A 12,219-nucleotide genomic window follows, 5' to 3' on the forward strand; every position below is an offset into this window, starting at 1 on the left:
GGGCGTAGGGCAGCCCAGGACGGCACTGCGCCCTCACAGTGCCCCTCCCACACTAAAACCCCTCTTCTCTTTTTCAGGAATCCCTTCGCTAACGTCCAGCTGAAGCCGACAGTGACCAACGACAGGTCCGCCCCCCTCCTCAGCTGATGGCCAAGTCCCCACCGCTGCCCGCCAGGACCCTCCTGCCCTGCCCACGCACAGAACCTCTTTTGTAACAATCTGCGTGGTCCCCATTTAGAGAATTTTCTCCTTCACCTGCCTGGCTCTGCCCCCACTGGAGTCTGGCCTGGGCTGGACCCCGGCTGTCTTCGGAGGTGGCCCCTGGGCCATGGCTGAGGAGAGTGGGGCCGACAGTGGCCCCCGCTCGTGCAGGGAGGGACGCTCCACCAGCCCCACGTGTCTGGTCAATAAACAGGCTGCCCCACGTGTGCCCGCTCATGCTCTGTCAGCCCCAGGGGGTGGGAGGCCTGGGACAGAGGACGTGGGAGAGGCCACCACCATCTTCGCGGCACAGATTTATTCTGAGCCCTCGACTGTGGCTCTCCTGGGCCCCGCTCCCACTGGCAGTGCTGGGGGACCCCTCCATGCCCCCTGCACTCCCGTCCAGAGCTGGCTGCTGGCCCCCAGCTCTCTTCCCTGTCCCTGGAGTGAACAGCAGGCCGCATGGCCGGGGACGCCGTCTGCGCCCCAGCTGCTTTGTGCAGAGATCCACGTCGTTTATATCTGTGGCTGAACTACAGCGCAGTGACTGGCCTTGGGGCCAGGCACCCCCAGCTGACAAGTTCCAGGCAGCAGTCACCCCTCCCCGGCCCTTGAAGGAGGGAGGGCCCTGGAGCCCTGCTCTGCCCAAAGCCTGTCCCTACCCCTGTACCAGAAACAAAACGGGTCATGGGTGGGACACAGGCCTCTGGCCCCGCAGAAGCTGGAGACGGGCCCAGTGGGGTCGTAGGGCCCATGTTTGGGGTGGAGAAGCACAGAAGCCCTGGCTCCTCAGAAACCCTCTTACCTCACCCTTACCCTGCCCCCACCCCGTGCTCTGGAAAGGCCTTCGAAGGAGCTTCCCGTGGGGGAAGGGGCCTGCAGGCCCCCCACCTCGTTCTTACCTAGTCAGCATCAACTACAGAACAAGAAGGGAGGGCTGTTGGGGTCAGTCCCCTCCCCTGCTCTGTGCAGACCTCCACCGGAGGAGAGGTGGGGCCCAAGTCACTGTCCCCCTCCACCAGGGTGCAGCCAGGACGGCCCGGGGCAGGTGTGGGGCGGGGGTGGGGGGGGGGGCGGGGGGGGGCAGGTGGGTAGGTAGCACCCTCCCGCACCCCACTGGCATTGGGCAGAAGGGACTACTGTGCCCTCCCAGGCAGAGCTGGCAGCCAGGCACCACCCCAGCACCACCCCGCCTCCCCACCCCCGCCCAGGGATTTATGCGCAAACCCCAAAAGAAAACACACGCTTAGCACGAAGGCTTGTTTTCTTAGCTTGATTTCTTTTAAAAAACAAACAAAAAAGGAACAAGGAAATCATGGCACCAGCATCCGAAGCCTCAGACTAATGAAAACAAAAACCACAAACCCAAAACAATTCCCCCACCCCCACCCCCAAAGCAACAGTAAATCTGACATCTCTTTGGCAACAATAACTTAAAATCACCCCGCTTCCATTTGCTCAGACAACAGCAGTTACAAAAATACTCCCTGTGCTGCCCAGCCCCCCACTCCCCTCCCACCCGCACCCCCACCCCTGCAGGCAGGGCCCCTGACGCGGATTGTGGGGGCTGCCACCGGGCCAGGCTGGCCAGCCGCGGGCACCTCTAGAACAGGTGTGGCCGGAAGCCCCTATCTTTTGGGCCGCCCGCCTTGCCCCACCTGCCCAGGCTCCAGCCGTGGACTCAGATGGGAGCTGGCCCAGACGGGGAGGGAGGGTTTGCGGGTCCAGCTGAGTCACCGAAGGGAAATACAGCCACAGACTCTGAGGTAAGGGTGGCTGGGGACACACAAGCCCAGGGTCCTCTTCTTGCAAACCCAGAACCAGGCAGAAGGGGAGAAGGGGGCAGAGAGAGGCCGTCCCAGCGGGCCTGTGTCATTCACCACAGGAACTAGTGGGCAGGGCGTGCAAAGTCCCCTCCCCCCCCCCCCCCCCCCCCCCCCCCCCCCGCTGCCAGCCAAGAGCCGGTCCCCTGGCCTCAGAAGCCAAGCAGCCCGCTAGCAGAGTCACGGCGGAGGGGCAGCTGTACGGAGGGGACCTGCTCAGGCCTGAGGCTAGAGGGCATCCTCAGCAGCTAGCAACAAAACCGTGTCCAGGAGAAGTCCTGCCCCTCCGGCAGCCCAGGACTGGCGCACACGGCCGAAGGAGGCCTCTTGTCCCGCCCTGCTCCGGGGCGCTGCATGGGGCACCGAGGCTCTGGAAGCTGCTGACGACCACCAACACCGAGGTCTCCACTCTCGGTCACCATCTTCGCTGCTGCCTGGAGCAGGACTGGCAGGAGCTCCAAGGGTGCCCGCCTGGGCCTCAAGCCTCTTTACAGTTGCCCCCGGCACCTGCTACAGGGCCTGGCAAACAGGTGTCACATGAGTGTTTGGAGAGACAGCGGGGACAGAGATGCCTGAGAGGGCCCTGCTCTCTGGGGACAGCCGACAGAGTCCCCTGCCCCAGCACTCCCCCCTGACCTCCACCCTTGGCCTAGGGATCAATGACCACTGGGGCTGCCCCCCTCGGGCCCCTTCACCGCAATGGGTCTGCCTATCCGTCTAGGTGGGGGCCGGACCCTTTCTCTTTCCACCACCTCACCAGGGCTCAGGCCCAACAAAGCTCATCCAACAAAGGAAATGCCCCGGCTCTTCCCCAGACGGACGGAGCCTGCCTGGGGACAGAGAGATCTCATTTCCTGGGTGGGCTTTCAGGGAAAGCTGGCAGGAATGCAAAAGAACTTGTCAGGCACATGGCGGGGGTCAACCTGGCAGGGACGAGCCCTCCTGGTCGGAGGCTGACCGAGGAATGGAGGCTGGAGGGAGGGGTGATCTGGGCACATTAGCCACAGTCATTTGTGTCTCCAGACAAGAGCCATCGGGTCTGATATGTGCCAGGTCAGGGGGAGAGGGGCAGGCAGTGGATGAAGCACATCATGGGGGGTGGGGGCGGAAGGGGCTGGGAAGGTCGTGATGGGAGAGGCTGCTGCCGGTTTGGAGGGCTAGGATCAGGCAGAGGGCGAAGTGGGGGGCGCTCAGTGTCCAGCCTGGTGCCTCCAGAGAAGGGAGAAGAGGGCGAGGCCCAAGGGCCAGGTGGCATCCCATCTAGGCACCCAGAAAGGTGCTGGGCCAGCCGGGTGCGGGGCACTGCATCTCCCCAGAAGGCAGAGAGGCGAGGCCGAGGCCAAGGTGGCCAGGACAGACAGGCCTGGGCGTGACCCCGCCTCTCCCAGCCTCAGTTTCCCCGTCTGAAAACTGAGCTTGTCCAGAGCCTCGGCCCCTAGCAGGTAACCTCCCGGACGCCCTCTCCACTGTCCCGACTCCGTGTCCCCCCTCCCACCAGCCCCGCCGCAGCCTCACCTCCCACAGACCCGGCGTCCGAGTCGGAGACGTGCGTAATGGAGAAGCGGGACGCGGGCGCAGGCGACACGGTGAAGCGCGAGAAGGGGCCGGGTGTGGTCTGCTTGGGAGGCGCGGCGGGAGCGGGCCGGGCGGCCTCCGGGGCCGGCGTCGGCGGGAAGCCATCGTCCCACGCGAGCCCTCCACCTGCAGGCCGGCCGCCCGGTCACTCGCGTGGCGTGGTCCCGCCCACCCGCTACGTCACGCAGACCCACCCACCCTGACGTCACGGCCCACCCGGCGGCCCCGCCCCCGCCGCTCCCAACGCCCCGCTCACCCTCTTCCGCCGCGGAGCCGTCGGGGGAGCGGTCTGCCTGCCGCGGCCGGCCGGGGGCGCTGGGGGAGCGGGGGCCGCCCGCCAGGAACGCGGGGGGCGACTCCTTGGCTCCAGGGAAGGGTTCCCCGAGCTCCCGGGTGGGGCTTTCCTGGATGGAGGAGCAGAGCAGCACGTGGCTCCGGCGCCAGCAGCGGCCATGCCCACGGCCTCCCGTCCCGCGCGGGGGGGGGGGGGGGGGGGGGGGGGGGAACCCTTCACCCCAGCGCAGAGCCCGGGGCCGGCCGCGCACCTGGTCGAAGAGGTAGACGGTGACGTCGTCGAAGAAGGACACGGCTTTCTTCTTACGCTCCAGGTCCTCGCAGAAGGCCTCCGACAACAGGCTGGGTATCTTGAGCAGACTGCGCAGGTTGCGCGCGCTCTGGCTCTCGGCCACCACCACGGGCACGGGAGGCGCCTCCTCCTCGCTCTCCTCGCTGGGCTCCTGGATGCTGTAGCAGCGGAGCTCTTCATCCGACTCATCGCTCTCCTCGCTGTCCTCCTCTTCCTCCTCCGACCGGCCCTCCGGGGCTGCGGGCAGTCCCGGCAGGGCCAGGCAGAGTGGGGTCCTGGGGGCACCCGGGCTACCTGTCCGTTCCCGCTGGGCAGGTCCGGACGGCAGTACTGGGGCCTCCTGGAGCTCAGGGAGGTGGCTCTCTGAGCTCAGCGGGACTGGGGTCAGCAGGAAAATCTTGGAACCCCCGGGGCTGGGCACTGGAGGCCCTTGGGCAGGGCCCTGGGGCCAGGGAGGGTCCGGTCTGGGGCCCTCTGGGCATGTACTTGGCCCTGGAGAAAAGTCCTCAGGCAGCAGGGGCAGCACCTCTCTGGGACCAGTGCCTCGCGTCCCCCCAGCCACACCAGACTCAGGGGAGGGCTGTGCGGCCTGCAGCCCAGAGCTCTCCAGGTCCAGCTCTAGCCTGGAAGTCAAGTCACCTCCTCCCTTCTCCTGGGGGCCCGAAGTGCAGTCAGGCTCTGTATCCAGGTCCGAAAAGTAGGCTGAGTCACGGTAGGGGTTCTTCTGGCCAAGGCCACCAAGAGAGGTGGAGAGCTGAGTCTCGGGCCCAGGGCTGTCCTCCTCGGAGACCAGCTCCCCACAGGCCTCAGGCTCACATGGCTCGTGTGCCTCCTTGAGCACAAACTCAGGGGACTCGTAGTTCTCTGTGTCATAGCCACTGTCCAGGGCTCGGGGCTGCCCGCCGGGAGTGCCGATACCTGATGGGCTGAAGACCTCGCAGCCACCACCGTCACCGGCTGAAGGTGGGATATCCAGGGAGTCCCCAGAGTCGGGGGTCCCCGCCTGCTTCTGCAAAGAGCGGAAGGCCAGAGTCACGTCTGGCTTCTCGGCCAGTGGGCCATCGCTGGACAAATCAGCGAAGACACCAGAAGTGGCCTCTGTCATGTCCTCATCCTCACTGACGGGCGCCCCCGGCTCAGGGGAAACCCTGTAGCTGTCTGGGGTCTGGGCTGCCTCAGTGGCAGTCTCCCAGCTGCCAGCAGGCGTGGGCAAGGCGGGCAGGGTGTCAAGGGCACTGGCCGCCTCGGCAGGAAGCAGGGCTCCCTCTTGGGATGGGGCTGGGACAGAGGGAAGGGGTAGCTGAGGTCTGGCAGAGCCCTCAGCTTCCTCAGCAAGCCTGGGCTCTGTCTGGGGGCTGTTAGCCTGGCTAATGGCTGCCTCTGTCCGGGAGGATGTCACCAGGCAGATGGCCGGTGCCAGGCCCTCAGCAGGACACAGATGAGGAAGGCCAAAGCAGCGGCCTAGCTCCTGGCCAGAGGAGGCCCCCTTTGACCCAAGGAGAGGCTCTGTGGGGTCCTCTAGGGCCAGGGGACCGCCTAGCTCCGGGGCAGCCCGTAAAGTGTGCTCTGGGCCAGGGCAGCAGTCCATGCAGCCAGCCATGTGTCCCAGGTCCCAGGAGCCTGGTGCTCGGCTGCCACTGTTGTTGTTGGCGGACACGTTGGAGCTCCAGTGTCTGGGCTGGGCGGCCCTGCAGGCCTCGGTGGCCCCCATCTCCTCCCCGCCCGAGGGGGACGTGCCCACTGGGTCCTCCAAGAAGGGTGGGCAGAAGGCAGCCGTGCCCCAGTCGGCGTCCTCCTCCCTGGGCTCCGCCAGCACGAGGGTCCCGGGTGAAGGCGAGCTCAGAGGACAGGACGGTTCTCGGGCACAGCTCCCATGCAGGTAGTCACAGCGGCCCCAGGACCCCTCGGGGGGTGGCACATGGCCCAGCAGGGGCTCCATGGCCAGCGAGGTGGCCGCGCTGCCCTCCGAGTCATCGTCCTGGTCACCACCATCGGGGAGCAGGTCCACGGCATGGGGGCTGAGGGTGCAGCCGGCGCAGTCAGGGTCGTGGCCGGCGGCGGGCGTCGGCTCCTCCAGCCGGATGAAGTACTCGCTGCCCACCGAGGGGCTGTGCGCGCTGAGCACAGGCACCACGCCCGGGGGCGCACCGTCAGCGGCACACAGCTCCTGCAGGCAAGCGGTGCGGCTAGGGCTCGCTGCAGCCCCGGGGGGTGGGAAGGCCTCGGCGCCGCGGCCCGCTTCCCACTTGTACTCGAAGTTGAGGCCGCGACTCGTCTCGGTCACCGTCAGCACGTCGTCCCCGTCCGCGTGGAAGCCGTCGCCTGCGAACTGCTCCAGCAGCGGGAAGGACGAGGCGGAGGCCAGCTCGCCCGCGCCCCCCAGAGCCAGGCCTGCCAGCCCAGGGCCTGCGCCACCCCCGCCCGGCCGCAGCGAGCGCCAGCGCCGCTCAAATTCTTCCTCCGCCTCAGTGGCGCCCTTGGCACAGAGGTAGGACAGCAGCAGGTGCACCTCCTCGGCCGTGGGCCGCTGTTCAGGCTGCAGCCAGCAGAACTGCATCACCTCGTACCTGCGGGCAGGGAGGCCTGGGCTCAGCCCCTGCCCAGGGGTCCCTGCCCACCCCGCACCCGGGGCACCGCCCTGCCAGGACCCCACTTCCTGCAGAAGAGCAGACCGGCCCTCCGCACGGTCTGGGGGCCTCTCCTCATACTCAGAGTTCTCCAAGGACATTGAAGAGAACTTCCAAGTTCATTACAGGAGCCCCAGCTCTCCCAAGGTGGGCCCAGAGGTTTGGGGGCCGAAGCACTTTTCTGTGAGTGCACCCCCCCCCCCCCGCCCCGGCTGCAGGTGAGTTTGAGTTTTGGTTGAAAAGGCTCCTTTCTTTGTGGGTTCAGGATGGGGCCTGGAGGGGAGAGCCAGCGGGGGCTAGAAACCCAGGCGCTCACACTCAGAGCACCCTCCGTGGTCTTGACCTTCCTACTGGGGACACTCTGCCGAGCCTGGCGTCACAGGGTCCTCACCAGCGGTCAGACAGCGTCAGCTGCAGCTGGGGCTTGGGGAGCTTCAGCTGCTGCTCCCGGACTGCGTAGGCCAGCACCTGCCGGTCGGAGTGGTGGGGGTAGGGCTGTGCGCCCAGCTCAAAGAGCTCCCAGATGGTCACGCCCAGGGACCTACAGAGGCAAGGGCCATCAGAGGGGGCCGGCGTGGCTGGCCACGGCATGGCTGCGTGGGATCTCAGAGCCGTGGGCACCACAGGGCAGCTCCTGTCACCACACCAGTGTCCTAGGGACGCCCCTCCCAAAGGACAGCACTTTCCTTCAGTAAACTGGCAGGATGTGCCACCCGGCCAGGCCCAAGCCTGTGTCCAGGGCACCTGGGCAAATAAAAACCACACTGGCTTTTCCACAAACTCAGGTCTGTTCCTTTGTGTGCGCGTTCCCTTGCTGCGGTGAAGGCCAGACACTGTTCTGGGGGTGGGGGTGGGGGCCTGGAGAAGCTCCCAGCCCTTGGGTCCCACTGGGGGCTAGAACGAGGGAGGGGCGAGTCTAGGTGAGCCCCAGCCCGGCAGGAGTGGGCCCGGGGAACAGGCAGGGCTGCGAGAAGGCGACTGGGTTCCTTCTGGTATACTTCCCCCAGCTCTTTGGGGCCCCAGGCCGTCCCGGGAGACTGGGAACGTGAGGAACAGAACAAATCTGGCAACAGAGGAGTCAGGGGGACCGGCCCAGAACCATCTAAGAGACCCCAGTCAGCACGCAGCAGGGTAGGCAGGTTGGGGAGATCGGTGACGGAACGGAGTGGCTGATGGGCTGCAGTTAAGCGACTCAGGGGTGCTCAGGAGGGAGGGTGGGTCCGTGGATCCAGGCTCTGAGGGCTCGCTAGGAGCAGAGGGAGGACAGGCAGGCCCGGGGAGTGGGGGTTGGGGGAGGGGCTGGTCAGGCACAGGGACCCCCGCAGCGGAGCCTCTGGAGGCTGCAGGACTGAGTCTGTGCCCCACTTGGTGCAGGTGCTGAGGATGGGCGGTGCCTCCACACGGCGGTCATGGGAGATCACCGGCCCCTCCACGGAGGGCACTCGGCACCTGCTGCCGCTCCCAGCGGGCCTTCCAACCTGCACACTCGCTCTAACCCTGATGTCTGTGGGTGTCAGCAGGTCCTGGGGTGGGGCGGGGCCATGGGCCACTGGCACTGGGAAGCGACAGGTGGCCCAGCAGCCCCACCTCCTACAGGGTGACGAAATGGGACAGAGAAGCATGTCACCGCACGTGTGGCTCTCCTGGCCCTCACCCCCTCCAGCATGGGGCGGGAGAGGACTCGACCCGCTCGAGCCTGCGGGCCCTGGGCCCTGGCCTGGCAGCCGTGAGCTGTGATGGCGGGGGACAGAACAAGGGCAGGCACTGAGTGCGGGGGGGCACACCCTGGCCGCGCCCCCTGGACCCCCGCTCACCACACGTTGCTGGCCTTGGTCTGGTCCACCACCAGCAGGTTACAGTGCACCTCGTCCACCAGCTCAGGCGCGATCCAGCGCAGCGGTACCCACAGCTGGTCGGCAGTCACAAAGTAGTCTTCCTGCAGGCGTGGGACCCAGGGTCACCCCAGGGTGCTGGGCGGCTGGCCCTGACCCCCCCACCCCCACCCCCCACGCGGCCCCGCCCGCTTACTCTGTATTTGCCGTGGGACAGGCCGTAGTCGCCAATTTTCACCGTCAGGTCGGCCGCGAGCAGGCAGTTCCTGAGGGCCAAGTCACTGGAGGGCGGGAGGGCAGGAGGGCGGGGGTCAGCGGCGGTGCCGGGCTGGGGGCACTCGGGGCGCTGAGGGGCCAGCCCGCTTGTGGCCAAGGGCATCGCCGCGAGCCGGTGGGAAGGGGCGTCTGAGAGGCGGCCCATCCACCCGCTGCCCCGAGCCCCGGGTCCCTCACCCAGCACGGGGCTCCCCGGGGCGTCCACGTGGACAGGGCCTCGAATCTCACAATGCAGACAAGGAAAGCGAGGCCCAGAAAGGGGCCAGGGCAGGCCACAGGGCCCTCGTGAAGGCACTGCCCCGCCATTACCGGACCCCTCTCCTGACCCCAGCGGTTCAACGTCTGCTGACCCGTCCCGGGCACGAGCCAGCCAGGGCCACTGCAGGCTTCCTTCCCGCCCACTACGCCCTCACCCTCAGCTCCCCAGGAGGCGGGCAGCGGCAGGGAAACTGAGGTCCCGAGTGTCCCAGGGGATCCTGCCCCTGCCCTGCTCGCACAGGGCTGGGCACCGTTTCCGGCCCAGGGCAAGGTGGGTGCAGGGAGTGACCGCCTGCGGCACCGTCGGTACCCCCACCGGGTGGCCTTGGGCTGCGGGCTTCTGCCCTGCCCGCTGGGTGGCCACAGGGGGTCTGGGGGCACAAGGCACCGGGGCAAGCATGGGGCCAGCGCACGTCCACCAGGGCCACAGACGGGCCTGCGCCCGTCAGGTGTGCGGGGGCCTGGGGCTGGGCGGGCCCGGCGGGCAGGTCAGGAGGCTGGCAGCTGCCCTCTTCAACAAAATCACTGATGCTGGAGTTGTATGTGTCATCACTCAGCACCAGGATATTGTTGGGGAGGACGGCCTGGGAAGAGTCCGGGAGCACCAGGATATTGTTGGGGAGGACGGCCCGGGCAGAGTCCGGGAGCACCAGCACATTGTAGGGGAGGGTGGCCCGTGCAGAGTCCGGGAGCATCGGGACATTGTAGGGGAGGGTGGCCCGTGCGGAGTCCGGGAGCACCGGGACATTGTTGGGGAGGGCGGCCTGGGCAGAGTCCGGGAGCACCGGGATATTGTTGGGGAGGACGGCCTGGGCAGAGTCTGGGAGCACCAGCACATTGTTGGGGAGGATGGCCCGGGCAGAGTCCGGGAGCACCAGCACATTGTTGGGGAGGACGGCCTGGGCAGAGTCCGGGAGCACCAGGATATTGTTGGGGAGGACGGCCTGGGCAGAGTCCGGGAGCACCACCATATTGTTGGGGAGGGCGGCCCGTGCGGAGTCCGGGAGCACCGAGACATTGTTGGGGAGGGCGGCCTGGGCAGATTCCGGGGCTGGGGGTTGCCGCTTGACTGTTACCACTTCTTCTGGGCACATCCTCCTACACTGGGCACCCTGGTCCACCCCTCCGACTTCCAGGGCCAGGGAGGGAAGCAGGACAGAGCCATCCCTCCCCCGTTCCCCCCCGGGGTCTAAGGGAGACAGAGGCCAGCAGGGCCAGTGTGGTGGCTCTGACCCCCTGGAGACAGAGGATGGGCCTTGGGCCCCCCCGGGTGCTGCCCAGGCCAGCCGGCCCCCCTGCAGAAGCAAGCATCCACCCTCTCTGGTGGTTTTTCTTTAACCAGATTCCTTGGCACAATGGTCCCTAGAGGCTGAATAAATAAAGCCAGCTAACCCCCACACAAGCCCCGAGGCAGGGGCAGAGGCCGCACAGAGAGCTCACGGGGACCCCCCGGAGAGCCGCCAGCCCCGCACCCCCTCACCTGTGCACATAGTTGTTGCGATGCAGGTGCAGGACGCCACAGGCCACCTCACAGGCCATGCGCTGCAGGGTCAGGGGATCGGGCGCCATGGACTCCGCCAGCCGGCAGCTTCGCAGGTAGCCCTTGAGGTCCCCCTGCCAAGAGGGGCAGCACTGTTACCGCCCAGCCCTCCGCCCAGCCCCTCCCGCCCAGGGCCTGCGGGCAACGTGGGGGTGCAGCTACCCAGAGGAGCCACCAAATCCGCCCCCTAGTGGCCGGCTCTCAGTAGGACAACTCCACAGTCAGAGGGCGCTTTCCTCACTGTCCCTGCAGACCCAGGCAACCCTGCGGGGCCGGGAGGACCACGTCCCTTGTGCAGACTATCAGGGCCCATAGGCTCGCCACCTCACTGCTGGCAAGCGGCAGACAGGCCATCTGAGCACTGACGCCCAGCCGCGTGGGAACACAGGGCAGGCGACCGGAGGGTCAGCTGGCAGATCCCTGAGGAGGGCCCAGCCGTGCTGGGGGAGCCCCAGGGGGTCACAGCTACCGCCAGGGGTCCAGAAACCAGACAGTGGGGGCCTGCACGCTGCAGGGACCCATGTCTGCCGAGGGCCGCTCAGAGCAGGTGCAGAGCTGTCTGGGGGGGAAGGGGCCCTGGGGGCATCGTGCAGGCAGTCACGGGCGGGAGAACACGCCGATGAGGTAAGCGGGTCTCAGGAAACTGGCTCAACTCAGCAGGACAGGCGGCCGGACCCGCCCCAGACCCAGCAGCCACCCTCCTAGTGACCTGGAGCCCCCCTCCCCCCTGCAGGTGCCTCTGCCCCGGAGAGCCCACCTCCGGGGGAACATACGGCCCATGGGAGGGTGAGGAGGGGTCCCCAGCTCAGCAAAGGCTCCTCTGTGGGGAGGCTGAGCCCTCCTTCTAAACATCCTGGACAGAAGCTCGGGGCAGAGGGGCTGGAGGGCCAGGCAGCGGGGACTCACCATGGGGCAGAACTCCATCACCAGCAGGTAGGGGGTCACCTCCGCGCACTGCGCCAGGCACTGAAGCAGATTGCTGTGCTGCAGGGCCCTGCGGGAGCCAACAGGCTGCCCCCCTGACTCGAACTCAGGGCAGGAGGGGGCGGGCGGGCGGGGAAGGGGGCTGGCTCTGCAGGGGTGGGGGAGGAGCAGGGACAGCACAGAGCTCGGCTTTGTCCACGGGGCCCGGCGCCCCGCGCCCCCAGCCCCCCCTCCCCCCCCCCCGCCCCAGCCGGCCCCGGGGGCCGCCCACCTGTAGGGCTGAGCCTCCTCCAGGAACTGCGTCTGCTCCTGCACGCTGGCACTGGCCTTCAACTCCTTCACCACCACCTGGGTGCTGCTGATGCCCGAGTTCACCTCCCCCAGGAACACCTGTGGGGGCGGGCGTCACCACAGCCCCCCGGGCTCCGCCTCCAGTCCCTGCTCTTCCTCTCTCCCCTTGAACCCGAGCCCGGAAGCCTCGTTACGCTCATCTGCAAAAGGGCTTCTGGGCCCCTCCTGGGTGGACCCTCCCAGCTGAAACATTTGCTCTTCGGTGGTCACCCCAAGCCCCCCAGCT

At 67.3% G+C, this 12,219-nt stretch overlaps 2 protein-coding genes across 10 annotated transcripts in view; one reads left to right on the forward strand and one right to left on the reverse strand.

The window, feature by feature from the left end:
- The window catches only part of BAIAP2 (BAR/IMD domain containing adaptor protein 2), a 63,052-nt gene extending 62,627 nt beyond the window's left edge, over positions 1–425 (forward strand). For all 4 annotated transcript variants that reach the window (XR_015243680.1, XM_086685585.1, XM_086685586.1 and 1 more), the window contains one exon: positions 78–425. Coding sequence is in view for 1 of the 4 variants with exons in the window: in XM_086685583.1 (XP_086541709.1) it covers positions 78–147 (70 nt within the window). In the remaining 3 variants the exon portion in view is untranslated. The remainder of the gene's footprint in view (positions 1–77) is intronic.
- Positions 426–1,447: 1,022 nt separating this feature from the next.
- Positions 1,448–12,219, reverse strand: part of LMTK1 (lemur tail kinase 1) — a 33,328-nt gene continuing 22,556 nt past the window's right edge. For 4 of the 6 annotated variants that reach the window (XM_086685556.1, XM_086685558.1, XM_086685554.1 and 1 more), the window contains 10 exons: positions 11,914–12,032; positions 11,625–11,790; positions 10,659–10,792; positions 8,841–8,925; positions 8,627–8,748; positions 7,204–7,353; positions 4,145–6,752; positions 3,856–4,003; positions 3,540–3,725; positions 1,448–2,543 (listed from right to left, as the gene is read on the reverse strand). In XM_086685556.1, coding sequence (XP_086541682.1) covers positions 2,503–2,543; positions 3,540–3,725; positions 3,856–4,003; positions 4,145–6,752; positions 7,204–7,353; positions 8,627–8,748; positions 8,841–8,925; positions 10,659–10,792; positions 11,625–11,790; positions 11,914–12,032 — 3,759 coding nt within the window. In that variant the 3' untranslated portion in view covers positions 1,448–2,502. The remainder of the gene's footprint in view (positions 2,544–3,539; positions 3,726–3,855; positions 4,004–4,144; positions 6,753–7,203; positions 7,354–8,626; positions 8,749–8,840; positions 8,926–10,658; positions 10,793–11,624; positions 11,791–11,913; positions 12,033–12,219) is intronic. The other 2 variants (XM_086685555.1, XM_086685559.1) reach the window with 1 other exon arrangement.

The sequence above is a fragment of the Puma concolor genome, chromosome E1 (genome assembly GCF_028749965.1).
Source record: "Puma concolor isolate L17-30 chromosome E1, mPumCon1.1.hap2, whole genome shotgun sequence".
NCBI classification, from domain to species: domain Eukaryota; kingdom Metazoa; phylum Chordata; class Mammalia; order Carnivora; family Felidae; genus Puma; species Puma concolor.